The sequence below is a fragment of the Neovison vison genome, chromosome 8 (assembly GCF_020171115.1).
Source record: "Neovison vison isolate M4711 chromosome 8, ASM_NN_V1, whole genome shotgun sequence".
Classification (NCBI taxonomy): Eukaryota; Metazoa; Chordata; class Mammalia; order Carnivora; family Mustelidae; genus Neogale; species Neogale vison.
Window position 1 is genome coordinate 104,869,194 of NC_058098.1, and position 27,843 is coordinate 104,897,036.

The window sequence follows — 27,843 nt, forward strand, 5'->3', positions numbered from 1 at the left end:
TACAGGAGACGTTCAGGCAGGGGAACAGGACCACAGGAGCCGTAAGCCCTGGGTGGGGAGGAGGAGAAATTCAGGTGCAGGTAAGCCCTCCTGGGAGTGTGGGGTCAGAGAGGAAAAGAGGGGAGAAAGCTGCTTTGGCCGAGGGCCAGCTGTGCCCATAGCCTCCAGGCTTGGTTCAGGCACTATCCCCAACCACCCTCAAACCCTCAGATCATCAGATGGAGCACGCAAGACCCTTTGGTGCAGGTGGTCTAATCCTGTCCCCTGATCAGAGTCCCCAGGCTAGCCTCCCATGCTGGCCCGAGTGGTGCTCTGCCTCTCAGCTGGCCTGGAATGATCTGATGGACATTTGTGTGGACGGCAATGCCGGGTTATATGCCACATGATGAGGACTGGGCCGCTGGCAACAAAAGCAAAGCTTATGAACTGGAAAGGGGGAAGAGGGAAATGACACCTACCTGAGCTGCTAGCACTCTCAGAAGCACTCCTGGACATCTTGGGCTGGCCGTGTTTGCCGGTGGCTCGCCCGGACCCCGGTGTGGGGGTGCTGGAGGGAGCAGGGGCACCGTCCCCCCTGATGGTGGTGAGGTCCTGCATGCTGAAGCTGCGAAGTCTCTCTGATAAGGCACCCTGCCCCTGGAGACAACACAGAAGGGGGCCCAGGTCAGAGGCCTGCCCTACACAGCACAGGCTGCAAGGCAGGCGGCAGGCAGACACCACATAGGGGGCTTCTGGCAGTCAGCCAGGTGGAACTCAAGCGCTGAAAGGACTCTGCAGAGGGCCCGGGGCCCGGTGTACTTGCTGGAAGCACCGAGAGGGTCAAGGTCTAGAATGTCCCAAGGCCTTCTGTGGGTCCCAGCAATTGTTCCTCTGGCTCCTGGCTCCTTCCTCTCCTTCAGACGCCCACATCACAGGGTGAGCCAGAGACAGAGACAGACTCACTCCGGGCTGAGGAAAGCAGCCTGCCGTTGCTGCTTCTCTGGCTTTAACATGAATAAAAATCCCTACGTAGCCACATTTTGCTCAGTTCCCAGGACATAAGCATCTGGTCAGAAAGAGCAAAACCTAATAATCTGTGTGCTTGGGCCTTCCTCTTTTCCAAGGAAATAAAATTTAGCCAGTGGTTTTTTTTTTTTTTTTTTTTTAATGTTTGACAACAGCGATTTCTCTTATCTGTTCATGTTGCTGTGTATGAGGCGCATTTCCTTCTACTCTAGCATCTGAGCTTCATAAAATACACAAAAGGTAATGAATCAGGAAAGGGGGAAAATGATATTTAAAAAAAAAAAAGCCCTGCTGACTATAACCATTTCATATTCTGAGAGAGTCACAGAATTCATCTCAGGGGAAAATTGTTCTTTTGTTTAGGAGAGCAAGATCAATCCATTATACTTATGAAAGAGAAGGTCTTTGCTGTCTGGATGAGAGAATCTGTGTCAGAATGAAAAGGATCACAGTGATGCTGATGCTCGGGGAGAGTGCTATTGCCCCAGGGGAGCCTCAGGTGTTGGAGAGGGAGCTTGTGTTTGGGGGAGAAGGACCTGAGAGGGAGGCCAGGGTCTGGTAGGAGACTGGGGTTATTGAGAATGGGATTGGGATTTGAAGAGGAGGAGACTGGTCAGTAACCACCAGGCAAATGGATGAAGCTGGGCATCGTCAGAAATACTGGCTTGTAGAATTTCCACAGGGGCAAGGACAGCAGAGGATGGGGGAGGAGATATTCTATTTGGATAAGGAAGGAAAGAGAGGTTCTAGAGGGCTGGAGGCCTTGGGGACAATAAGGCACAACAGATGGAACAGAATCAACAAATAAGCACAAAATCAGGGGGAATAGCTAAGGAGAAGGTTCTGGTTTGGGGGTGGGATGGATGAAACAAACAGGGACCACAATGGCTTAGTGGGATGCTTTCAACATGGCAGAGGGTTTGGAGGACTTTTTTCATTTCACTTGAGGAGAATAAAGAAAAAAAAAAAAAAAGCAATGAAAACAGCCAGCAAAGCAGAGCAGTCCATACAAGTGACTAGTCAAGGAGCCAGTTAGAAAAAGGAGCAAATGCAGAATGAGTTCGTTAGAGCAAAGAGGGGAAACAAAAGGAGCTTGAAGACAGGTCTAGAAGAAATGTCGGAGTAAAACAACACGCATGAAAATATGAAAAAGACCAGTTCTCAACCTACCAAAGATATAAAAACGTCTCTAGGAAACTAACAACAAAAAAGAAAACTATTTTAATAATCAAATAAAATTAGAACTGTATATCCAGGCAAAGGGGAGTCTGATGTTAAAAAGAGATGGCAATCCCCCTGTCAGCCTCAGATACCACTCTGTATAATGGCGGCCAAGGGGTCGAGGGCTCATCTTCTAGACATGAACAACTGGGTGGTCTGCGCCATGAAAACCAGGTGGGACTAGCTGCCCAGTATAATCCCCTCCAAGAGCTATCAGCCAACAATCCACGATTATTTCACCTGGAAGCATTTTAGGTGACATCCAGAACTCAGAAGAAATGAGAGGACTGAAGAACAAAAATTGATTCTGAAAAGAAGGGGGGAAATATTGCTACGGACAATGGCATAATTCAGTGTTGGTTTCACACCCAGGAAGACCATTCACTGGCTCGCTTTCAGTCTTCCTCGGTTCAGTTACTCTTGTCCAACAAGAAACAATTTATCAAGGATGTTCTCTGGGCAAGAAGCTGTGCTAGGTGTTATTAGGAAACATCAACAATACAGCTTGATTTTGGACTAAATATAAAAAGAAAAATATATAAATAACCACAAAGAGCTGCAGGACCAGAAGGTATAGAAAATGAGGATGAAGAGCAAGTGTTCTAGAGTCAAATTACAGTCCTATCATGGATTGCTGGGTGACCTTAATCTCTCCCCACCTCAATATTCTCCTCCGCCAAGGAGCATCCCTATGGCAGGATATGGGGAGGGTTACATGAGATTATGCCCATACAATATCCATTACAAAGCCCAATGCCTAGTAAGTGTTCAAAAAATGCCAGTTATGATGATGGTGATGACAATGGTGTTGATGATGATACTGCCTCCTGAAACAAAAAAATTGCTGTTGGAATAAAAAAATGAAAAGACCACATCTGGCCAAAAGGACACAGATGGGCTTCATGACCCCAAGTCCAAATAAATGGCCAGGGAGGAACTCCATCCATGTGTCTGTCAGCTCTTGCAAATGCTCAGCAATCTATCTGAGAGCAGGCACCATACATGGCCTCTTCGGCAAAGCAGTGGATTCCACTTCTAGAAGCCAGCCAACCTAGCTCCAATATCACTAGCATCATGAAGACTGGAAGTGGCAGAGGTTAGCAAAGAAAAGGGGTAATAATAGCTCTGTATCAACATAGTCCTGACTCAGGCAAAATCAGAGTAGCATAGATTCAAGGATCTCGAAAACAAATCAGCCTTTATCTGTCAAACCAATCTGAGATGGTTAGAATAGATATGGCCCTCTCATTTGTAAACCTCTCAGCCCTGCTCAGACTCCTCTCCAAACCTCATTCCCATTCATTTTCCACAAACCCCAATCCACCCTGCTACTTGGGCTCTGCTCTGGAGAACCTCCATTTTATCATTCTGAGAACAGCCAAGAGTTGTTCACTGGTATTCCACAAAATTGGGCTCCCTATTTTGGGAAAATTAAGTTGGATCCCCGAAGTTTATTAAAGCTTAATAACCAGGGGCACCTGGGTGGCTCAGTTGGCTGAGTGATTGCCTTCGGTTCAGGTCATGATCCTGGAGTTCCAGGATCGAGACCCGCATTGGGCTCCCTTGCTCAGTGCGGGGGAGGAGGGAAGTCTGCTTCTCCCTCTGCTGTTCCCCCTCTCATGCTCTCTCTCACTCTCTCTCAAATAAATAAATAAAATCTTTTTTAAAAAAGGCTTAATACCATATTCCCCATAATTCAATTATCCATATTACCATATTAAAGCCTCTGAGAAGTCCTACAGTGTTTCAGATTAACTCACTGTATCTCAAATGAATTTGCCCACAGTGGGGTATACTGTTAGTTGGCCATCCAAAAATCATCCCCCACCCCATTCTTGACATGGTGAAAAAATACCCAGATTTCCCAATCTCCCTAGTAAGAATGGATGGCTATGTGATCCAATTCTGCCCAATGGAAGGAGAAATCTGCTAAGGAATTTCTGGGAGAGGAACTTGCTCTTGCTAAGAGAAGAAAGGCCCGACCCTGCTCCCTGTTTTCTGCCTCTTATCCTGGTGGAGGGGTTATTTTGTGACTAAAAGACTCACAGAAACATCCATCCAGAGCCTCAACATCACTCCCTCACCAGAATAATGACAGCCCTCTTTTACACCCAGACTTCTTGTAAATGATTTTCATCAATTTCAAGACGTATATTCTTTTTTCATCACTGATACAAGGGTGTGTCTTACAATTATCGTTGCCTTGACATCACTGTCATTGCCTACATAGGAGTGCACTTGGTTGTCATTCCCATGGCACGGAATGGACACCCGAACTGAACTGAGTGTTCAACTCACAAACCATCAAGAACCACCCGAAGAAGAAATATGGGTCCCAGTTGTCTGAAGCACATTCCACGGAGACCTCCGGTAAGATCAAGAAAGAGGCAGCATCCAACCAGGCAGAATGGGTAGCAGCAGTGCCGATGAAAGTCCCAGAGACAAGAGCTCTGAATCACCAGTGCTTCGGAAGGCAGAGAGTGGTATGGCGTGGTTGTAAATGGATACAGAGGAGCTCAGGGGAAAAGTGATTCAGAGGAGTCAGACTCAGAAAGTGAAAAAGTGAGGTTAGGAAGACCTCAACCAATTGATCGTGCTTATACGTTCCTTTTAATGTGTGTACAAAAGTGACGCACGAAGATTCGATGTCCAGACAAGTCTAAGAGAGTCCTTTGGATAAGTAGAAGTAAAGAGCTTTCTGTCCTAATTTAATTGGTGATATGTTCTTCCTTATAAGATAACAATGTATCTCAGAAATCACAGCATTTTTAGCTCAATGCAATATGGCTGCCTGTCTCCACAAAGTTGTCTCTGACCAGCTCAAGCTCCCTGGCTGGGCGCTCAGGGCAGTCTGGGATTCTCTGTAGCACCTCACACAATTATATTTAACTACTGCTATTGTTTGTGGGTTTGTCTTGTCCTCCAGACTGTCTGTTTTATTTACTAGTACAGCCTTGGGGTCTGTCACCATGATACAAACTAGGGGTCAAGGAGCTGAATGAAGGAACATGCAGCCGTTTACCGAGCAATCCCCTCAGTAAGGGGCAGCAACAGGAAATACCCGCCTCCACCCAGTGCATGGGATGATCAAGGGGTCACGGTCCCGCCCCTGAAGGAGCCCCTGTGGGCAGGGACTCTAGCTCTGTCCTCAAGGAGTATAGGAGAAATGCTGGAGGGCTGGAGGGTCCAAAGGTCAGAGAGGCCAGGCTCCCCACAGGAGACTGCACATGAGCTGGCCTTGGAGGACATGCGTGGGTGAAGATGTGGGCCAAGTGGAAGAAGTAGATTTCTTAGTCAGCCACACTCCGAGCTGCCACTTCATTCCGTGCCAGAGGAGATGCTAAGGACACACCGGTACCACCTTCACACTGGGTTAGTGCCCAAATAAACGCTTTGGTGGAAGGGCCTGCTAAAAGGTCACAGGTTTCTTCTAGAACAGCTGGCGGGTGGAGGACAGGGACAGGGGTGTGACCTACTCTTTACTACATGCCCTCTTTTGTGCTTTTAGGACTTTATACCATAAATGTGTATTACCTTGAAGAAATCATTACCATTTCATTTTCAGAAACTTTCCCAAGTTCGCCTTGAGGATCCCATTTTTGTAAATACAGGGCTTGCAGGATGCTGATAAATGCCATCTAGACCAAAAAAGAATGACACGGAACTTTTTTTTTTTTTTTAAATAAACACATGAGAACAGAGAAGGAAGAAGTGGTGGCTCTAGACACTGCAATGCATTCGCTGTCCAGCTCCGAGAGCCTAGGCTCAACTCTGCAATGAGGGGCCTTGACCAAGCCATGTTGGTCCTTCTCAGCCTTGCAACCTCACTGGGAAGTTAAAACACCGAACAAGATTCCCTTTGAACTGGAAAACTCTGAGTTCAAGAATCTATGACCCTCTTTTGTGTCTCATTAGCTGGCTCTGATTGCAATTCCAAAATAAGGGTTTCTAGAATTACTTGAAAATCTCTAAAATAAATGTTGGGTCTCCCATGGTAACTCTGATGGTGGAATAGAGTCTAGCGTGTATGTGTGTGTGTTGTTTAAAGTCCTGTGTCAATTTCCTCCCCACCCAACACTCAGTTCAGAATATGAGCCACAGACAAGCTTAGAATGCCGGAGCCCTTTCATGAACCAAGGTCAGACTACTCTGAGTACATCTGAGCCTGTCCTGGGGCTATCATACGACATGACAGTAGTATCCTTACCAATCCACCTCTGGAAGACCCTCTCCACAGCCCCCCATCATGGGACTGGGAAGGGAGACATACTCAGCCTTCTGTGAGAACAAATCTGACTTATAATCTGTTGCCCTCCTGACCTCTTCATTCACTATGGTGTCAAAGCAAGTCTATCCAGCTTTGTTATTGTTCTTTCTTTACCTGTTGTTTGTTTTCACAGACCCACCTTGCTGTTTTCCGGGCACGTCAACACAGCACGGACTGGGGGTTCTAGAACCCTCAGAAATCCTACAGATGTGCCTGGGGACAAGGGAGGGTAATCCATTCCTGATTCTTTAATCTTTTTTTTTTTTTTTTTTTTTTTTTGGTGGCTGAAACTTTTTAGGAAATTGGACTTGAAGAGGTAAACTGTGTCACTGAACTTTCTATTAATCTGAGATCTTTACTTTCTCCCTCAACTGGTAAGGAATGAGAAAGCCACTTTGCTAACACACATCAAATTCTGTATGTTTTGATGTTTTAAAAAAAAAATTTTTTTTTAGTAAACTCTACCCCTAACGTGAGGCTCAAACTCATGACTCTGAGATCAAGAGTTGCGCGTTCCACTGACCGTGCCAGCAAAGTGCCCGTTTTGATGTTTTTCTTAGTTGGGGGTGGGGGGGTGGTGTTCCTGGAAAACCCAGACCTTTAATAATCTGGCATTCCAAGTAAAACAATTTACCACTAACAGGATGCCTGCCATTAGGGCCCACAGAACCCAGGCTCAGTGAGCAGCTAAGCTTGGCTGTAAGCCCTTGATGAGGTCCTCTTTTCCAGAGGGACACACCAAGTCACAGGGGAAGGTTCCAGCAGAGCCTTCCCAGATATCGAATGCTTGTAACTAATGACAAAGAGAATAAAGACAACAGGTTTTAGTGAGCCAGGCAATTGATAAGAAAGCCACCAGCATAACCACATTTCCCACTGGTAATTCAGAACGAGTTAGTGCTTCCTTCTAAAGAGCTACCCACTTCGCTGACAGAGTTAACCCTTCTAGCTACACATGCTTCACATCAATGTCAAGCAGGCTCCTTTTTGACATGCTGGTTGGAGATGGGGGGCCTTGACTGTGACAGAACATTAGATTAACAGTCAAAGGAGAAAGAAAGAAAGAGATAGGATTTCTCCCACAATAGCATCAATTATCAAATTCAACATTCTCCAGACATTAAACAAAGAAAAAAAAACCCAAGTAAGTTAATCACATGTTAGATGCTACCAAATTAACACAAAAAAGAGGCTCTGGAAGGACACTGAAGAGGGACTGGCTCCGGGATTAATACACACATACACACACAGGCGTCGGGAGAAGAAACACCTGGCTCGGATCCAGACCATGGGCTGGTGGGTGGAGGGGGCTGCTGGCCTCTCCACCCGACTGGATCTGTTTGGAGTTAGTCACACCTCTCAACAGGGTTACCTGCCCTTCTCTGAGGTCCAAAGAGGAGACCAAATGAAAGAGTCGAGCCACCTGACAAAGGGGAAAAGAAAAAAAGCCATGGGCACCAAACCTACAAAACAGGGTTGAAGGGCGCCATGCTGTCTTCACCTAGGACACTCGCTCACTCACTCAACTTTCTTCCTCCATTCGCAGCAGATGCAGAGGGAGTGTTTCCAAAGCTCCGTGTGAAGCCCCCACAGAGGAACAAAGGTGAATATGAAACACAATACGGGATTCCTACTCCCAAGGAGCTCACAGTCTAGCCCGGGGCCTCTAGGCACAAATGCACACAGGCAGCAAATGACAAAGATGGCACAGTGTGGGGCCAACTTTCAGAGGAGGGAGAGAGGGCAGCTGGCTGACACCTGGTAGCGGTCTCAAGTCTCAGACTCAAACTTGAGTGAAGCCAGGGCAGAGTCTGCTTCCTCCTTGGAGAGCCAGAGGCCCTGAGGGGAGGCTGATGTGGTAGCAGACCCGTCTTCCTGGGAGTGGAGGGGATGGGGGAGGGATGTTGCCAAAGGACAATGAAGGGGAGAAAGGACTAGGGTCAGAGGGAGGCGGGGAGACAGCATCCCCAAAGACCCATGTGTTCCACCATTAGTGAGAAGTAGAGCTACAGTTACATTTGCAGATATGCCCACAGTATCATAAGCGATGAAGCTTTAAAGGAACTAGATCTTATAGTAACATGTATCTGTGATCCAAATTCCTTCAGCCTAGTCCACACCATATCCCGCATTTGAGTGTCGCCCCAGCCTTGCCTCAGGGCAAAGAGGGAGCCTGCCTTAGTGCCATTTGCTGGCCGCCTTTGGCAGATAAACGCGCCTTCTTCATTTCGCAGGATGTCTGATATAAAATGGTCAAAAGTTGCTGGCAGACAACCCGAGAAATATCTAGGGCTGTGAATGACTCTAAAATTCTCAGTGGCAGACGGTCTTCTCTCAGGGACTCAGCCGTGGGTTCTCGGGGACTGGTGATGTACCCCAAGCACTAATGGTCAGGAACTGGCAGCCAAGCATGTGTGTGCGGGGGGAGTAGAGGGTTTGGGAAGGGGCCTGGGGTGCTTACAGTGATGCAGGGAACTATGAACTGGGAACTAGACAGTCTCACTCTGTACCCAGCTTGGCGCATCCCAGCTGTGTGACCCTGGGTGAGCCACTCAACAACCAGGCCTCAGTGTCTAGTCCTGTGAAATAAAGGGGGGAGCCAAAGATGGCATCTAAGTCCCCTGCCTGCTCTAGCAACCCACAGGTTTGACACTCCTTCTCTCATGAGGGGAGAGCAGGTGCTCACCATTGTAAGCTGACCCCAGGGACCCACTCCCACAGACACGAAAAGGAGGAAACAATGGTATGGAAAGCCAGGTGGAGAACAATGAGGGACCTAAACTTGAGGGCTGGAGGGCTTGCCCTGGGGAGACCCAGCACAGGCAAGGCCAACTGGGACAAGAGCCCAGGTAGCACCAGATACTCTGTTCACTACCACACCACAGAGAAAAGATGGGGAGAGTCTAGATCCACATGAGAGGGAAACTCAGCTTCCTCTCCAGAAGAGTCTAAATTGTAAATAGCTTCCCAATGCCAGCATCTGATGTTTCTTTTATACTGCTCAGCAGAATAACGATCAACCTCGAGATGAAACCAACATACAGGAGAAGTGAGTAATAGGCAACCTTCATGAAGCATGTAGTATGAGCTCTGCATTCTGCAAAATACACTGTCCCATAAGTGTTTTGTGGCAGGCACCATGGTCATGCCCATTTTGCAGATGAAGAAACTGAGACGTACAGAGGTGAAGCCGAAAGTGTGGGAGCTGGGGTTTTTAATCTGGTTCTGCTTACCTCCATGGCCCACCCGTGACGTGAAGCTTTGCTCTATTAGCTGAAACAGCTAAAAATGTGTTCAACAGTCCTTCATTCCTTTAACATTGACTGAGCACCTACTAGATAAGACATGAATTATAATGATCACAATAGAGTGCCATATGGTGACCAAGACACAAGAGAACAGTTCCACCTGGAATCAGAAGAGGTTTCCAAGGAGAAGGTGGCTTTTGACCTTAAAAGATGGACAGGATTTCAAACAGGTGGCCACAGGGACAGATGAAGGCCCAGGGGAGGAGAGGCAGGAAAGAGAAGTCTAGAAATAGCACACAGAGTTGTTATTTCTGGAATAAGACAGAAGATGGTGCTGCGAGCATAGTGCAAGAGGAGCCAGAAAGGTAAGGAGAGACCAGAGGAGGCGGAAGAGCTGGGATCAGGGTTCAAAGAGGAGGGGAGAGGAGTAGGGACTACCTGCAATGCTACTGCACTAGTCCAAGCCCTGAGGAAGAGAGTGGGGAAGAAGGTCTGGAGGAAGGGAAGGGATGCCAAATGGGCAGGACTTGAAGAGTAATTGGGAAGAAGGAGGAGCATCAGAGATGACTGAGATCTGGAGCCTGAAGGCCTGAGAGGGTGGATGGTGATTTCATTGTCATCAGAGAGATGGGACACAAGAGGAGGGCGGATTCAGGGTTAATGAAATGCTGACTAAAGGTATCAAGGAGCCAAGGGGAGGAGAAGTTCAGCAGAGAATGAGAAACACTGTCCTTGAGCCCCTGGCAGAGAAGTCAATCTGAGAACCGGAGCATCAGGGGACAGCTGAAGGTGAGGGAAAGAATGAGATGATCCTGGGAGGGAGAGGAGAATGAGGTGGTATTCTGGAGAAATCCCACGCAGCACTGTTGCGGTGGGCAGCTACGGGAGGAGGGACAGAGTGAGCAGGAGAGTAGAGTCAGGGAGGAGGAGGAAACCAAGAAGGTGCCACATCACCACAGCTAAGAAGCGACTCCTTCCTGCTCACAGGTGATCTCGAATATGCTTTCTCAGACCTCCTCTCGGAGACCAGGTAAGCGGGCAGGCTTTTCCTTCCCACTTAGACATCTGGCTGCATATAGCCTCCACAGGGAAACTTGGAACAGAGAGGCGGCAAGAGACATCTGCATGGGTTCCCAGCCCTCCCTCAGCCATTGTGCTAGGGTTACATCAAGTTAGTCTTCTTCCTTCTGTTTTAGCCAAGGACAGTGTGACACAAAATTAATATTTAGAATTCACCACGGCAACTGGTGTTAAACACCAAGTTTATCTAAACTGTTATGGACAACTCGTTGAAAAAGTTTGGAAGTATTGCCTGCCCTCTAGGTCTCCCAAACAAATGGACTCACATCCCAGCTGAGCTTTCCGCAGCTTGTCAGAGCAGAACCCCTCAAGACTTCCCGCCAGAGCGGGTCTACCGTCTTGGCCTTCGTCGCACAACAGCCCATCTTCCTGAATTCCTCTTCTCTGGTGTTTCTACCAAAACTGCTGCCTGTCACCTCACTGCACCTGGTAGTTGGCCAGGGAGAGGTCAACCAACTGAAGACGCAGAGCGACCGGTCTGCTGAAGAGGAAGGGCTGGGAACTCACGCAGATGTCTCTTGTCACTAGTCTTATGAGCTTCTGGTTCCAAAAATAAAGTTTCTTGGTGGATTGAAAGCAGTATTTTTTCCAAGAAAGAGGTTTAGAAAAACCAGCGATGGATAGAAGATAAGGATAATTGAGAGAGGACTTTAAAAAAAACCCAACAACTATGATGAACTGTTCCGTAGAGTTTTATTTTCAAGGCAAAATTGAGCAGGAACTTAAAAAATGAGTGGGAAAACGCTACAATTTGTCGCTCTGTGTCTTGTGCCCAGCTGTTCAGATGCTAGGGCTGTAACCAAGGCCTAGCTCTATCTTGGTGGCTGTTGACCATGACCCTAACTGCAGGCAAAGTGAGTTCTGGCTGGCAAATTGAGGAAACGGAGTCATAGTGTGAAAGTGGGGCTGGACCAGGGAAGACACCGGAGAAATGAGGGTGACGTTGTAAGCTAAGTTTCCTTCTCCTTATTTTGCCGCTGAACCTCGTATCAGCTGAGTGGAGAAGGGAGGGGGCCTGTCAAAGTCAGGGCCCTGCAGGTGGAAGGGTGAAAATAAGGCAAAGGAGAACCCAAAAGGCTTCAGAGAGGGCTTGAGGCAGGGCTGCCCGGGAGAACGTTCTGTGATCTTGGAAACATTCTGTGTCCATGCCAGCCATCTGCTACCATGGCTGCTGAGGACTGGGAATGTGACTTAGTATGACTGAGGAACTGTATTCTAAATGTACTTACTTCTAATTAATTCACATGGAAAGAGCAGCATGGGAAGAGCAGGACTAGAGAATCAAAAAAGTTTACTCTTGAGATCATTCAACAAGGTTTAGTAAGTAGCTACACGTGCAGAATTCTAAACAAGCAGGCACCGTTGGGCTCTTTATTCTGTTGTTGTCGTTTCCCCAAGCAAGAAACAAAGGAAAATAATCTGGAGCCTCTCATCTCCAGAAGTTAACAATTTAAATAGGAAATATTAGATTCCAGGGAGAAAAGCACGAATACAATCTGGGGCAGAAAAATCCCGAATTCACAGACTCTCAGCACCACCTGGAGCAGGTGTGTTACCAAGTGACTTTACCAATGGTATGGGTACCAGTGGAACTGGTTTAGGGATAGAATCTCTAGGGGGAGGAAAACAACATTATTTTTCAGGTTATGAGACAAATACAAGCAAGGCTGGTTTACCAGGTCTAAGAACCGGGCAGGTAGAAGAAACCTAGATGTGCTTCCAAGTTCAAAAGCCATAGGGTGGCCTTGGACACCTCAGTTTTCCAACTTTTGTTCAATTGGTTTTTCTCACTATGGTTTCTCTTCCATGTGAGGGTGTGTTTCGCTTATTCTAGAGTATTATTTTTAAAGAGAGAGAGAGATTTCCAATTCTAGTCTTAAAAAACCCTGGAGCTCACTTTTCCCTCTGGGTGGAATTACTGGCTAGGAAACAACCCCCATCTAGGCACAGAGCCAACTTGGAGAAGAGGGACATTCAGACAGATGGTCCCAGAGAAAGGTGTCCTCAAGAAGGAGACAGAGCAGTTTTCACAGAAAGAAAAGATGCATCCACACTTCCAGAGAGAGGGATTAGACCCTGGGGAAAACTGGGAGTGGATTGGGAGTGAGATGGGGGTCTGTGGGCCTGGTGGGGAATCTCCCATGTATAACTGTGTTGTTTTATTTTCCAGTTCTAAGATAAAATAATGTTAACATTAATAACAATTTACACTGGTACAGTATAGTGTACAAAGTTTCTTTACTCTTCCTGATGATGCAAAAACTCTGCAAACTTTTTTGGGGGGGAGGGGACAGGGCTCAGGGCTCAACCCTACAAGAAAAAAAAACTATTAAATCAAAGTGTGACCACATTATGTTGTACACCTGAAACTAATATAATCTTACATGCTGATCACATTTCAATGAAAAAAAAGGGGGGGAAACATAAATAAAAGATCTTTTAAGTTCCGTATTTCCTTTCTGGGGAGCCTTTGAAGGATGGAAAAGAGAGCAGAAAAAAGGGAGGTGTGAGCCCTCATCTAGGTACCTGAACCCTCATCTGTCTGAATTAAGAGACAGTCTTTCATACAGCTCGCACTCTCTTGTGTGTCCATTTGGTTAAATGTAGTAGATATTTAGAGTGAGAACTGATTTGTGAATTGAGGGTGTTTTCTAGGAGGAGAGAGGCAGGGTCCAAGAGTTGTAAATGGGGGCCATGAGTAGGGTGACCCCAAGTCCTGGTTTGCTTGGAACAGGCCTCATGTATACGTATTCCTGCTGTAATTATTCCAGCACCCCTTTCCCTCTCAGATGTGTCCTGGTTTGGACATTAACCCATACAGTCACCCTAGTTGTGGGAGACTTGGCAGGCTGTCTTTTTTTTTTCCCCATAAAATTGTCCTGACTATTCCCCTGGTGGGGGGTGGAGGGGGTCACCAAGGTTGTTCAGGGCTCAGCTGGGAGCAGTGCACTGTGCTAGGCTCTTAGGAGCGTTACAAAGAAGGAGAGGAATTTGTCTTCCCACCATAATATTTCTGAACTAGCATGAAGTCGTAAGGAAATGAAACACACACACACACACACACACACACACACCTCACTTTCTCATTCTCAGGGCTAGCACTTCTAAGAAACTAATTCTGCATCCCAGGAATGTTCGAGTAAAGTGCTCGAATCCTAATCACCTGTGTGCTTCTGACTCTGGAAGGGGCCTCAGGCAGTGACCTGGGCAGAGCTGCCTGTTTAAAAATCATCTGGGGAACTTGTTAAAAATAGAGATTGGGCCTCCTGCCTGAGATTCTGAATCAGCACATCTGAGAATCTATTAAAAATGATAACAAGGCTTCCCAGGTGGTTTGGACATGAAAGCCAGATTTGGACTCACTGGTGAGTCATCATCCTTTGACCCCTGCCTAGAGTGACCCTTTGTTGCTGTGGAAACCACTGATTTACCCCTTAGCCAGACTGGATTTTACTTCTTCTTTTTTTTTAAATACACATCTGTTTCAAAAATAGAGGGCATTATTTTTGGAAGAGAAGATGTGCTTTCCCTCTCATGATATTTATATTTAGAGAAGAGAAGCAAAGCCCCCAAAAGGCAGAAAGCCTTCCCATTTGAAACCAAATTCAGCAGGAAGTGGGCAACCCTCACTAATGTAGCACAACCAGAAAGAACTAATGAGCAGTTATTTCCTGAGGCAAGTTTCAGACCGTCTGGAGCTTCCTTGTTGTGAGACGCCTGGCTGGAGGCTCGGGCTCACAGTGGTCTGAGGGGTTTGCGGATGGTTGGCCAAGATGGCAGCAAGAGAGGCTCCAGCCTGAGGCAGACCTGGAAAAGGACGGCCCTGCTGAATTACGGTCAGAGTAACATTTGCACACACACTGCTGTACGGCCAGGAGACCCACACTGAGCCACCCTGATGAATATCTCACATTTATTGGACATGAAACAGTGACCCATCTTCCTTCAGGCTTCAGAAGCAGAGGAGATGGGGCGGAGGAGTCAAGAGAAGGTTTCTCTGTAGCTTTATGTTGCAACGTTGGCCTGATGAATTAAGAGTTTAGCAATGCTGAATTCTATCTTTTAGCTTTGAAAATAAAAGCACGAAATGGTTACATCTCAAACAGAAGGATCTCAGCGTTCACTACTCCTTGTAAATCCTAATACCTCTCCTTGGCACACCAAAGCGAAATGTCCCCTCCCAGGATACTCACTGGGATCCATCACCTCACCAGCAGCTACTGGAGTATGGAGGACACCACACTACGGTTCTGTGTTATAGAAGGGGCTGGTGCTTCTCTGAATAGGGATCATTCCCTTTGGGTTTTCCTTCTCTCCCTCTCGCAGACTTTGTCTGCAGAATGCCTTGGCTTCAAGTGGATGGTACTTTTCAAACAAACACTCAACCCCAAGAGGTAAGTCTTTTTTCCAGAAATGCTTCTAATGTGCTTCTTGGTTTAGGGCACAGAAAACCAGGCTCGGTCCCCTGATCCAGCGGGCTGTCGATACACTCCATGTGACCATCCACTCAGGGCCCATGGACCACCAAGGTTGGTATCAAATATCCTTCTCCAAAGCCTTTCACAACTCTGCTCCCCCTTACCTAAAACCCTCAGTCACCACCTAGGACATAGGGCTTCCCTTTGCTCACACAACTCACCTCCCAGCCAGTGGGTCTTCCCAAATACTAGTATAACTGCCTCTCTTCCACCTCAGTTGAAGGCAGACCCCTCCTCCACATTTGGACTGGGAATAAGGACTGTCACCAGGAAACACAAGGCAATCTGCTGGATTTGCTCCAAGGGAAATGTCTACCAATTTAATTTTTCAGGGTTGAGCACACGATGAGAAATGGACAAAAGGACAAGGAGAACGTGATGTGAGACAGATGAAGCTAGAAAGGACCATAAGAGGACATGAATGGGGACCGTAAGAGGACATGAACAGGGCTGGATGGAAAGGGAAGGAATTGAGGTCTCCATCCCAGCGTCCCACACAACCAGTCTTTACTTCAAACCTCCTCCAGCTCTAGTTGCCACTGCTACACACATCTTCCCCCTCCGTGTCTGAACCACTCACCTCCTGTTGGGACCCTGGGCTCCTCCCTGGGGTCTGCTGTGCCACGTGTGCGTAGAGCCACCCACTCACGCTGGTAGTCTCCCAGCACTGGCCATATTTTGATTTAGGGGTCTCTCCCAGTGCACCCTGGGAAACTGTAGAGAAGAGCTCACTCCTCCCTTTTTGTTTCCTCTTTCCCTCAGGCTGAAGCTCCAAGTAATTCAGAGGTCTTAATCTGGGACCCACCATGAGTTTCTGGAGCTTATTAATTAATTACTCTGCAGCATTATTATTTATTAATTATTAATTAATACTCTGCAATATTTCTTAATACTGCACACATCGTTCGTGTGTGAGCATGTTTGTGTGTGTCTGTGTGCATTGGCACAATTTTCTGGGGGTAAAATGCACCAATTTTTTTCTATCAGATTTTCAAAGGGAACCCCAAAAGATGAGGAACCACTGATTGGTCCTGCTCCTGAGCCTGTCCTGTGCGAGTTGCGTGGGTGATGAACAGTGTGGGTGGGCGGACTGGAGACGCTCACATGTTGTGATGCTCAGCAACGGCCCCCCACCCCGGCCCACCGCACAGTACCTTGGAAGCAGCCATCACTGCCGCTGTGGCCGCCACATTCAAGCCCCGCTTCCCAAAGTGCACAAGGGCATCGTAACTTCGGTCTTTTGCTTGGACCAGGCAATCGTCAATTTCCTGTTGAAGGAAAAGCAGGAGCACACTGAGTTGGAAGGTTCAAATAAATCTCCGTTCTTTCCTCTCTTCTGAGCACTGGGCTTGGCGGCGTGCCCAATCACGGATTCTCCTTGAGACTGAAAAGTCATAGGCACTTTGGGGTGCATGTTTGGAGGAAGAGTAGACAGGAGGAGGAGGGGAAACAGAAGAGATACAGGGAAGTGAAAGAGGAATTTCAAAAAAACAAAACAAAACAAAAAAAACAATGACTTACTGATCTAGGAAGGTTTTCTTTGAGCAATAGCCTAGGATTGTTCCTAAAGTCCTCTAACCTTCCAGGAAGGCTCCAGGGGTCCTGGATGTGGATGGTCCTGCATTCTATACACAGCTACTCTCTAAGACACTGAAGGAACTGAAGAACTGAAGGAGAGAATGCCAAGAATCCAGCATCTAACCTCAGACCTGCCACTACCTGGCTGTCAGGGCTTGGCAAGTGTTTAGCATCTGAAAAATGAGGACAGTGACAGTATCTAACTCCTGGAGCACAACAAGGATTACACGAGACCATTTTAGTAAAGCTCTAACACAGTGGCTGGTTTCAGTAAGTGAGGACCACTGTCATCTTCCTATCTCAAGGGGGTCAGGCCCTTTCAGCTCTGAAATCCCACTATTCTGTAGCTATTTCATACTATATCCAAATCTCTCCTATGTAGGTATCAAGGGGAGAGATGACATATTTTTGTTGATAAGGGAAATCATTTTATGGATAATGAAATAAAAGCAGAAATGAGAAGTCATCCAACAATATCCCTAGGGTCAGGGGAGAGGTTGGAAAGAGGATTGAAGTCTTTTTCCTTCAGGGACCAAAACAGTGGTTTACTTCAAATTTGCATTGAGTCCGGCTTATTCTTTTTGTTTGTTTGGGCTGGGTTGTTTTGTTGTCACTGTTTAAAGAACAGCTGTTTTGTACCTCACAGTAGCTCATTTCAGAGTTCAGTAATACAAAGACACTTGGCCTTGGTCTCATTTGAAGTTCACACATCAGTGCATTTCCTTTGCTTTGAGGTATCAAGTGGGACAGTCAACCCCTGTGCATTCCTTGTTTAAGACTTCCCCAGGAAGTCCCCACACTAAGTTTTCATTGTGACCCCTGACTGACTCTGGTAGGGATTCTTGGCAGCTCGTAAGAGTCAGTCACCTTCACTTTACTGGAAATGACATTGGGGGCTTCAGGGTAAGCCCAGCATCTGGGGAAAGGGACGTGTCAAGAGTAGGGATTTGTCAACCAGGTCACGAGAGAGCTCCCATTCCCCCAAATCCACCCTTCCGAGACAGGCAGCGCTATATCCTGGTTCCTAAAAGTGTTCTCAGAAATGTCTATAGTAGTCTGCTCATCTAATTACTATGTTCCCCTAAAATCTCCCCCCAGAAGGCCAAAGTACTCAACTTTCAGAAACAATAGAAATTTATATATAAAGCCACCTACAGGGCTCCTATTTGATGTTAAGAATCATATCTCAATCAGTTTAGAAGATCATGTAATAGAATTAATGAATTATACAATATTGGACTCAGTAATCCCGCTCTTGGCAATTTATTCTAAGACAGTAAGTCAAAAGAAGAAATTAATCTTGAGGTACTGTGGGGTTCATGAATCTTTATGAGGATCAAGTACAAATCGGTTATGTGCAAACATGTTTAATATCTCGGAATTTAAATGTTGTATCTATATTAAGGTTTTCTGTTGTCTTTCGGTATTTGGGGTTTTTTTGGTATACTTAAAATTTTAAAGAAAAGACTGGTGGTATGCATAAAAAACAAAGTTATCAAAGCAATTTAGTAAGACAAAGGTAATGCATTTATTATTGTATGAAATCTTAAAAAAAAACAGTAGAGTAATCCAGTGAAAGCAAATTTTGCAAATTAAGTTCAGTGGAGATGTTAAACAAAAAATCATTTTATGGACAGTGCCATTATAAGTAGCTTATAATTAAATTTCTCTTCAAGAGATATAAGTTGTAATTCTTACTTGAATTCTTAGTTATTGCTGACCCTTTCCTGCAATTTTTCCCTGTCTTATTTTTCCCATCTCTGGCATTAGACAAATCTATATTTTCATTGCAAAGATGTTTGTGAAGCAACTCAAAGCAAAATAAACACAAAAGGTAAATAGCATGAAACAAATTATTATGACTGCTCTCACTAGTCCTTACCAACTGATAATTACCAAAATAGCAGGAATTCCATTGGTAGGCATATATTTATCATGGAACAATAAAGCAAACACTGCACAAGAAATTTCTTATCTTCCAGTGTCTGTCCGTAGCTATCTGGGCACTAGTTCAAGTCATTTAATCTCATTATGGTTCCGTTTTCCTATGGTACGTTTTAAAAGTATTTTTCAATAGTCTACGTAAAAATCATATCTACAAAAGGATGGGAGCTGAGCCTGATGAAAGGAAGGAAATTCAGCTTGGGGAGTTGAATTATGAGGGAATCTTTTGTTGTTTTTTGTTTCAATTTATGGAAATGCTTTTCAATCAGTAATGATACATAATATCTTTTTGAGGATCTCACCACGATTTCTAAACATGTCAGAAAAATACATTAAAAAAAAAGATTAGAAGGAACAAATTGTTGGAGGGAAATAAGAGACAATTGAGGGTCTCCTACAATAAAACACTTTGTCCTTTTTACTGATCGCTTTTTAAATTTTTTACTTGCCGGAAGGAGTGAAAGCCTGAGCAGCATAAATTACCTTTTCTTTTGAAGACAGCGTGGGATGTACAAACTTCCTGTATAGGAGGCTGGAGCCTTTTGTGTAGGGAGACAGCAGCCAGGCTACAAAGGCTATTTTTAGTTCATAATAGAATGGAAACCTGGAGAGAGATGAGAAAATACACGTTCTGTTCGGTTCTCGGCAACACAGCCCCGAGACCCAGCTGCACAGACGCCTCTTCTGCAGGCCTCCAGATCCCTCCTGCCACCACTGGTGAAGGGTGTGCGCACTTGCCAACACAGAGCAAAAGCCCAAAGCCTTCTTTTTTTTCCTTCCTTTTTCTAAGATTTTATTTTTTATTTTTATTTTTATATTTTTTAAGATTTTATTTATTTGAGAGAAAGAGAATGAAAGAGAGAGAGAGAACACAAGATGGAGAGGGTTAAAGGGAGAAGCAGGCTCCCCACTGAGCAGGGAGCCCAATGAGGAACTCAATATTGGGACTCCAGGATCATGACCAGAGCCAAAGGCAGAAACTTAACAGAATAAGCCACCAGGTACCCTAAGATTTTATTTTTTTAAGTAATCTTTACACCCAACGTGGGTCTCAAACTCACAACCCTGAGATCAAGACTTGCACGTTCCACCAACTGAGCCAGCCAGCACCTGCTGCTCCTCCCCCATGATCCCCCTCCCCTCACCCAAGGCTTCTTTTCAAAGCAGGTTCTTGTTTTCTCTTTTTGTCAAAGCAAGCCAGGGACCCAGGTTCTCTCCAGCAACCACCCTGCAGCCATGCTTGGCAACTGCTGGGGCTGCCTGCAGGGTTCCACTTGTTGCGGTGGGAGCCGGGGCTCCAGCTACAGCCTGCGGGGTCAGATGGCCATGGCCCTCTGAGCCCTACACCCAGCCACCGACTTTTCACTGGTGGCCAAGAAGGCACAAACTCCTGGAGGATTTAGAACAGGGAAGAGCTAACCAAGAATCTCCAGACAGAATCAAAGCCTCCCCTTCTTGGCTGTCTTTTTGGTCCCCAGAGAGGCAGGGATAGGAGCCAGCAAAAAGGATGCTACTCACCCTAATATATCCTACGGCAGGTGAACAGATTCATGCCAAGAGAAGAGTTCAGAGCACAGGTAACCTACAATCCTGGAGTCAGAAGTCCTGAGTACTATTCATTCATTCATCACATGAACACTTACCTGCTCCAACACGTGTTAGCTTGTGCTGAGCACTGAGGACACAATGGTGAATAAAAAGACTGATCCCTGCTCTCTTGGGGCTCTCAGTCTAGTGGGAAACAGATTAAGAGTGTCTTGTATCTTTGGAACTGATAGTCCAGGCAGAAAAACAGAGACTGATCAAAGAACTGCAAAAGACACAGAACAGCAACTAGAGACAAGTGTCAAAATGGGCCTCTGCCAGCCCATGTGGTGCCTTTGTATGCCAGCCCCTTCAACTGGAGGCAGTCCTGCGAGCATGACTAGTGAACAGGGCTTCATTTGAATTTCAGCCCCACCTGCGACCTTGGCCAGGTATCTTGTGCTATGTACAACCTGTGCAACAATACTTGGCTATTCTGCTGTGTACTAATACCATGTCTTTTTATTTTCTTTATTCTAATGCTTTGGCATCTTGGGGCCTTCCTGATTCTGAAGAGACTGTCCCTCCCTGGGTTAGCCAATTCTGAAAGATAGGAAACAACTCGCCCACAAACAAGCCTTTCAAATGTAAACCAACCAACCCAGGGCCCATATCCCAACCACCTCCTTTAGGAGCTCTCACACTCTGGGCCACTCTCCAGCTGCTCTAATCACTCCAGGGCCAGGTACCAGCCAACAAGGGACAGCCCCAATACCCCAGAGCCCATAGAAATTATTCAGACTAGTTGGTCCTAAACATGTTTACTCTGCCTTGCCTGTTCCTTCCATGGAAACCACCATAAAGATTCTTGCCCACACTTCCTACCTCTACTTCTTGACTGACCTCACGCGTGCTGTGCCTCCTGTTTCTAGGGACCTGTGAGTTTAACAACCCGCTCCCTTCATGACAATCATTCTTGAGTCTGTGCATCTTATCATACCGGATTAAAACAAATCCCAGGTACCCTTAGAACATGATCCCCTGAGGGAAAAGGATACCCATGCTAGTCTGAAGAATCAGAGAAGTAAATTCTTCCCACTCATGCTCTCACCCCCCCATAACGCAGCTGAAAATAAAGAGTGATTTCTGGCAAGTCAGTTCAGAGCCTTCAGCTCTCACACAGACTTCCAAATCAGCAGCTCCAGCCACTCTGCTTTCCTCATCGAGGTCCCTGGTCCGCTGCCTTTGGCCTCTGGCAGGCTCTTGCCAAATATTCCCTCTGCAACACCAGGACACTGTCATGTCAAGACCGCTGAATGTTTCACAGCCATCAGACAAGAGGCTGAAGGAACAGAGGCATGATTTTCCCACACTGGAACCCTCCACTGATTATTAATGAAGGAAATTTTGTCTTGAAAACAACTATTTACCAGCCCCAAGGGGAAGGCAAATGAATCTAGCAAGCTCAGGCATCAGTATAAGATACACAGTCCCAAGGGATCTATCACACGGCACTGCTTTTGCTGGCTATGTGAAAGATGTTTTTGTAACAGGTAATACATGCATATAGTTTTTAAAAATTCAAATATCCAAAAGAGTATACAACAAAGAGTCTTCTTCGCATCCCAGACTTTTAGTCCCTTTTCCAAAAGCAAAAGCATTATCAGTAGTAGGCTTCAGACACCTAAGATAGACAATCACGTGGGTATATGTGACTCCTTTAGCAACCCCAAACACACATGGTAATATTCGATAATCTCTTTCCCACACCACACTTCCCCCATCAAGAACACACACACACACACACATATACACACACCCCTGATAGTATACTTTGGGGGATGATCTCTAGCTGTCCCTGGAATCATCACTCCAGAACCAGGCCCTTGTGAGGTATCATAAGGGTCTCCCAGTTGAGCCACTCAGACCCTGTTACCCAGAGGCCTTGGGTTCACTTGGCTCTACCAATGCAATTACCACCAACCAGCTGAAGGTGAAGGAGAAGTCACCTTCCCCTGACCTACCGCTGTCCCAGCCTCACACAAAAGGTGGAGAAGGACCATGCTCGTTCCTTGATGATAAGTCTTTGAACTGTCCTGACTGCTAGGATATATTTGCCTCCCCAGATACAGGTGCACAGCCCTGGAGTGCATGGGGGAGATGAAGGCTCCCACCCTTCCGATGATATACCTTTACACTCCTCAGGGGTAACTTTTCTCAGAGGCTTGGACACGTGATGAAATTGCCAAAACACATGCAATTAATGTGCACAGAAAATTTCTGGAAGAACACACAAGTAACTTTTTAACAGTCACATCCCTGAGGAGAGAGAATGAAGGCCAGGGGGAGGAGGGCCTCACTTTTTAGTGTACGGTTTCAATTTCATTTTGCCATGTGATACCGTGTTTTGTAAATGTTAAAAAACTAGATGAAATCACCTATGGATGTTGTGAGAGAAGCAACCATCCTCTGTCTCCTGTGACCATATATGACTGCTGTTTACATCAATAGAAAGTTTAAAAGAAGTTAACTATGACGAGAAAACAGCCCTAGGGGAGTGGTAGAAAGAGAGCAGTGGGGATGAGTGAGAAGGGAGGAGAGGAGAAAGATAAAGGAAAGGGCCATCTCCAATCCTGGAAGTGAACCAGTGTTAAAGATGCTTCCCAAGAAGCCAGAAGGTGCCTCCAGGAAGAACAGAAGCTTCACTCTCTCAATCTCTCAATCTCTGTCTCTCTCATTACAGAGAGTACAGAGCTGCCAAGCTGGTGTCCATGTCCCTGAAGGGGGGAAATAGGGCTCTGTCTGTCTGATCAGCCTGTTCTGTGCCACTCCCTGAGCAAGAGGCAGGAGGGAGTGGGAAGACTCTGCCCAAAGACAGCTGTGACCTGTAATGCCTTCAGGTTTGCAGAGAAAGAGAAAGCAGGTTGAGGGCAGGACCAGACTGTGGGCTAAAGCAGGCAGTGAAGGTTCCCAACCTCTTTCTTGCAGAAGATGGACAAGACCTTCATTTCCCATACATAAATCACTGGACAGCTCTTGCTACAACTGGGCCAGCTGAGGCCTCCACATGGATCAGGAAGAGGGGGAGTCTACCTGCACCCACACACAGGCACCCAAACCCCAGGTATCAGAGGCTCTCCAGTGGTAGGCAGAATTTTGGTCCCATGACCTTCTCATCCTCATGTTACCCCCACAAATATGTTCCCTTCCCATGGCAAAAGGGATCCTAAGATATAATTGAGATTATCAGCCAGCTGGCTTTAAAATAGGGAAATTATATTGGATTATTGGGGGTAGGTCTAATCTAATAACATGATCCCTTAAAAGCAGAAGTCGAGCTCTTTCTCTGGCCAGCAGCAGAAGGTAGAGATTTGAAGCTTGAGAAGGCTCTAACAGGCACTGCGGGCTTGAAGCTGAACTGGGAGGCACTTGTCAAGGAAATGGGGACTTCAGTCTTATAGCCACAAGAAACTGAATTCTGCCTACTCTCCAAATAAGCCTGAAGTGGCATCTCCCCCTGAGTCTCCAGAGAAGAGCCCAGGCTGGCCCACACCCTGACTTTGGCTTCGTGGGTCCCTGAGCAGAGGACTCAGTGGATTCTACCTGGACTTCTGACTCAGAGAAACTGAAATACTTAATTTCTGTGGTTTCAAAGCTCCTAAACCTGTGACAATTTGTTACAGCAGCAACGGAAAGCTGATACACTCCTCCCAAATCAAAATTAAATCAATTCCAGAGATAGCTGATAAGCATTTATTAAGTATGAAACTCTGAAGTCCCAGGGCCATGAGTAAAAATATACTCCAATTACCAGGGACAGCACACCTATCACAAGACCAGATTTCCACTTGGCTAAGAGCAGTGAGACAGAAATACCAGTACCCCTGGAAAGAGCTCATAAGACTAACACTAGTCCCCCACAATATTCACGAGGAGGAATAGGAGGACAGCAGGAGGCCACCCAGCACTGCACACAGGACATTGTTCAGAAGGAAAACCAGAGGACATAAGGAGCTGGCCGTGATGTTTAACTGATGACACAGTCCTCACTGGGCCTGTCCTGTTTCCTTCATCTCCCCATGAGGTACAGGAACCTCCCCAATGAAGCTCTACCCAATATGGGGTCTTACTCCTGGTACCAAACCCTGCAGCCTGGGGAAGACAAAGGATGGCTCAGCAGAGCTCCTTCTCCACTCCTGGAGACTCCTGGAGACTTAGCCCCATCCTGAGTCTGTGGTTTATTGGGGCACATGGCACCAACATTATACATTAGGTAATCCACATTTCTTCCCTACACAATGGCTGAGACATCTATGTCTCCTAGAGGGGATGAAAGTCAGCCTCCTTTCCTGGGAAGACTACACACTAAGGTCTTTAAGACCATTGATCCCAAACAAGATTCACAGAAGTGGTATTCGGGTCTCATTCTTGGCCTATGACATCCCAGAGGGTAAGTTCATACTGAAGCTCTTTGGGTAAGGAGTTTCTCCAAAATGGAAATATTTTTATTATTCTTTCTGATGATAATTGATCATGGTGAAACACTCATACAACATAGCCTAATAAAAAACCAACCCCATGATTCCAAGTTGTAGAAGTAAATCTAGTTAACGAATGGGTATTTCTGAACTACTTTTAGTACTATACATTTAGTATACATTCACATGTGGTACAGAGAAAGGCCCATTAAGGAGAAATAAGATGCTACACATTATCTACAGCCTCTTTCACCTCCGAAGATGTAATATATCAGGGCACCTGGGTGGCTCAGTGGGTTAAAGCCCCTGCCTTTGGCTCGGGTCATGATCCCAGGATTCTGGGATCGAGCCCCGCATCAGGTTCTCTGCTTAGCAGGGAGCCTGCTTCCTCCTCTCTCTCTCTCTGCCTGCCTCTCTGCCTACTTGTGATCTCTGTCTGTCAAATAAATAAGCAAAATCTTAAAAAAAAAACATGCAATATATCAATGCATGGACCTAACTTATAATTTTTACTTGCTCCATTGCTATAACAGTGGCATTGTTTATAAGGAAAAAAATTTTCCATCAAAAGGGGATTGATTAAATTATGGTCTATCTATACCATTAAATTCCATGCAGCAATGTAAAAAATAGGGAGATCTAGGGTGCCTGGGTGGCTCAGTAGGTTAAAGTCTCTGCCTTCTGCTCAGGTCATGATCCCAGGGTCCTGGGATTGAGCCCTGCATTGGGCTCTCTGCTCAGTGGGGAGCCTGCTTCCTCCTCTCTCTCTCTCTCTGTCTGCCCCTCTGCCTACTTGTGATCTCTCTGTGTCAAATAAATAAATAAAATCTTAAAAAAAAGAAAGAAAAAAGTATATATATGTGTGTGTATATATATATATATACACATACATACATACATAAATATGTTAAAAGTATATACAATGGTGAACAGTAGTTATAGTGAGAGTGAATGGTGCTTGAGAGAAACCTAGTTTTATTAGTCAAAGGAAAACTTGTGTGTACTGTTTCTTCCCTTTGGTGTTTTTTTGTTTTGTTTTGTTTTGATATATAAATGCTTCCTTACCAACTACATTAGTTGGGGAAATTTATTTATTTTGTCCACCATTATATCATTATATTATAAGAACAATATCTGCTCTTATAAGGTCATTGAACAAATATTTACTTGAAGAGCAACTTTATAGATTTAATGTATTAAAACTAACCCAGTAAGACTGAGACTGCTTCTAGAAATTTCCTACTTCTCCACTGATACTGGGCAACATCTTCCCTTGAAAAGTCCCACGTCCTGGAGTACTTACCAACAAAGGAAGATGTCGGTGAATGTCTCTGCTGTGGTAAAAAGTGCAAATATAATCCAGTACATCATCCATTTGACCTGTTGAAAGAGAAAACAAAAAAGCTAGTAGATAAGATCAAGGATAAATGGCTGGCTGCCCAACAACAAGGACAAGAGGCTCAGACAGTGGATGCTGAGGCATGCCCAGCCAGTATATCCTGCATTTGTAACCCCTTCTTCCTGTCCTTCCACAGCTTGGTTTCCAGTTCCACTCCAGACTTTGGGGCTGGAGGCAAACAAGCTACTTCCACAAATAATCCAGACTCAAGGTCAAAGTAGATCCTGGTGACAATATAGGCTTCATGTGAGCCAGGGAGACCAGCAGACTAGGAGGGACTCAGGATTCAGTTAGGCCATCTTACCAAGACTAACACCACATTAGTAGACTCTCCAAGTCTTAACAGAGATATACTTTGGAATGACCTTTAGTCAGGTCAGACTTTCTGGAATGTGGTCACTTAGGAATGTTTTCCTGTGGAAAAGTCTCATATCCCCTCACAGAAACTAGATCTTTTTAATTTTTTTTTTTAATCTCTCCCATGTGACCAACCTTATGCATTTCAGCTGCCTCTCTCCTCCAGTAGAGCCCTTGGACCCCTGTCTCCCAAACCACTGCAAGTCTTCCACCTGCTTCCTTTGTCTCCTGGCTTCTCCCACACCAACTCATCCTATAAACCACCCCTATGCTAATCTTCCCAAATCAAGAATTTATCAGACTACTCCCTGATTTAAAATCTTCCAGCCAGCAGAATAAAGTCCAAATTCCTTAGCCTGCTCCATGTAGTGTCTGGTGATGGTGGAATAAGGCATTTGACTAACCCTCCTGCTAACAATGATAACAAACTCTGAACAAAATATTTAAAAACAACTCCTTGAAGCCACTAGAAGGCTATCAAAAGTTGGTAGAGTTGCGGGTGCATATCTGGGCTCTCTACTCTGTCCCACTGGTCTATGTGTCTGTTTTTGTGCCAGTACCATGCTGTCTTGGTGATCACAGCTTTGTAATAAGGCTTGAATTCAAACGATGTGATGCCCCCAGTTTTGTTTTTCTTTTTCAACATTTCCTTAGCAATTCGGGGTCTCTTCTGCTTCCATATAAATTTTAGGATCATTTGTTCCAGCACTTTGAAAAATGCCACTCTATGGTCAACTAATCTTCAACAAAGCAGGAAAAAATATACAGTGAAGAAAAGTCTCTTCAATAAATGACACCAGGAAAACTGGACAGCTATGTATAGAAGACTGAAACTTGACCATTCTCTTACACCACATACAAAGATAAATTCAAAATGGATAAAAGACCTCAGCATGAAGCAGGAATCTATCAAAATCCTGGAGGAGAACATACGCAGTAACCTCTTCAACACTGGCCACAGCAACTGCTTTCAAGACATGTCTCCAAAGGCAAAGGAAACAAAAGTAAAAATGAACTTTTGGGACTTCATCAAGATCAAAAGCTTCTGCACAGCAAAGGAAACAGTCAACAAAACAAAGAGACAACCCACGGAATGGGAGAAGATATTCACAAATGACACTACAGACAAAGGGTTGATATCCAAGATCTAAAAAGAACTCCTCAAACTCAACACTCAAAAAACAGATAATCATGTCAAAAAATGGGCAGAAGACATGAACAGACACTTCCCCAAAGAAGACATACAAATGGCTAACAGGCACAT

General features: G+C 45.6%; 1 protein-coding gene across 2 annotated transcripts in view; it reads right to left on the reverse strand.

The window, feature by feature from the left end:
- The window catches only part of REEP1 (receptor accessory protein 1), a 104,870-nt gene that overhangs the window by 14,296 nt on the left and 62,731 nt on the right, over positions 1-27,843 (reverse strand). For both annotated transcript variants that reach the window (XM_044261566.1, XM_044261567.1), the window contains exons 3-6: positions 26,127-26,203; positions 19,305-19,425; positions 16,454-16,567; positions 459-636 (exon numbers count right to left, since the gene is read on the reverse strand). In XM_044261566.1, the coding sequence (XP_044117501.1) occupies positions 459-636; positions 16,454-16,567; positions 19,305-19,425; positions 26,127-26,203 (490 nt within the window). The remainder of the gene's footprint in view (positions 1-458; positions 637-16,453; positions 16,568-19,304; positions 19,426-26,126; positions 26,204-27,843) is intronic.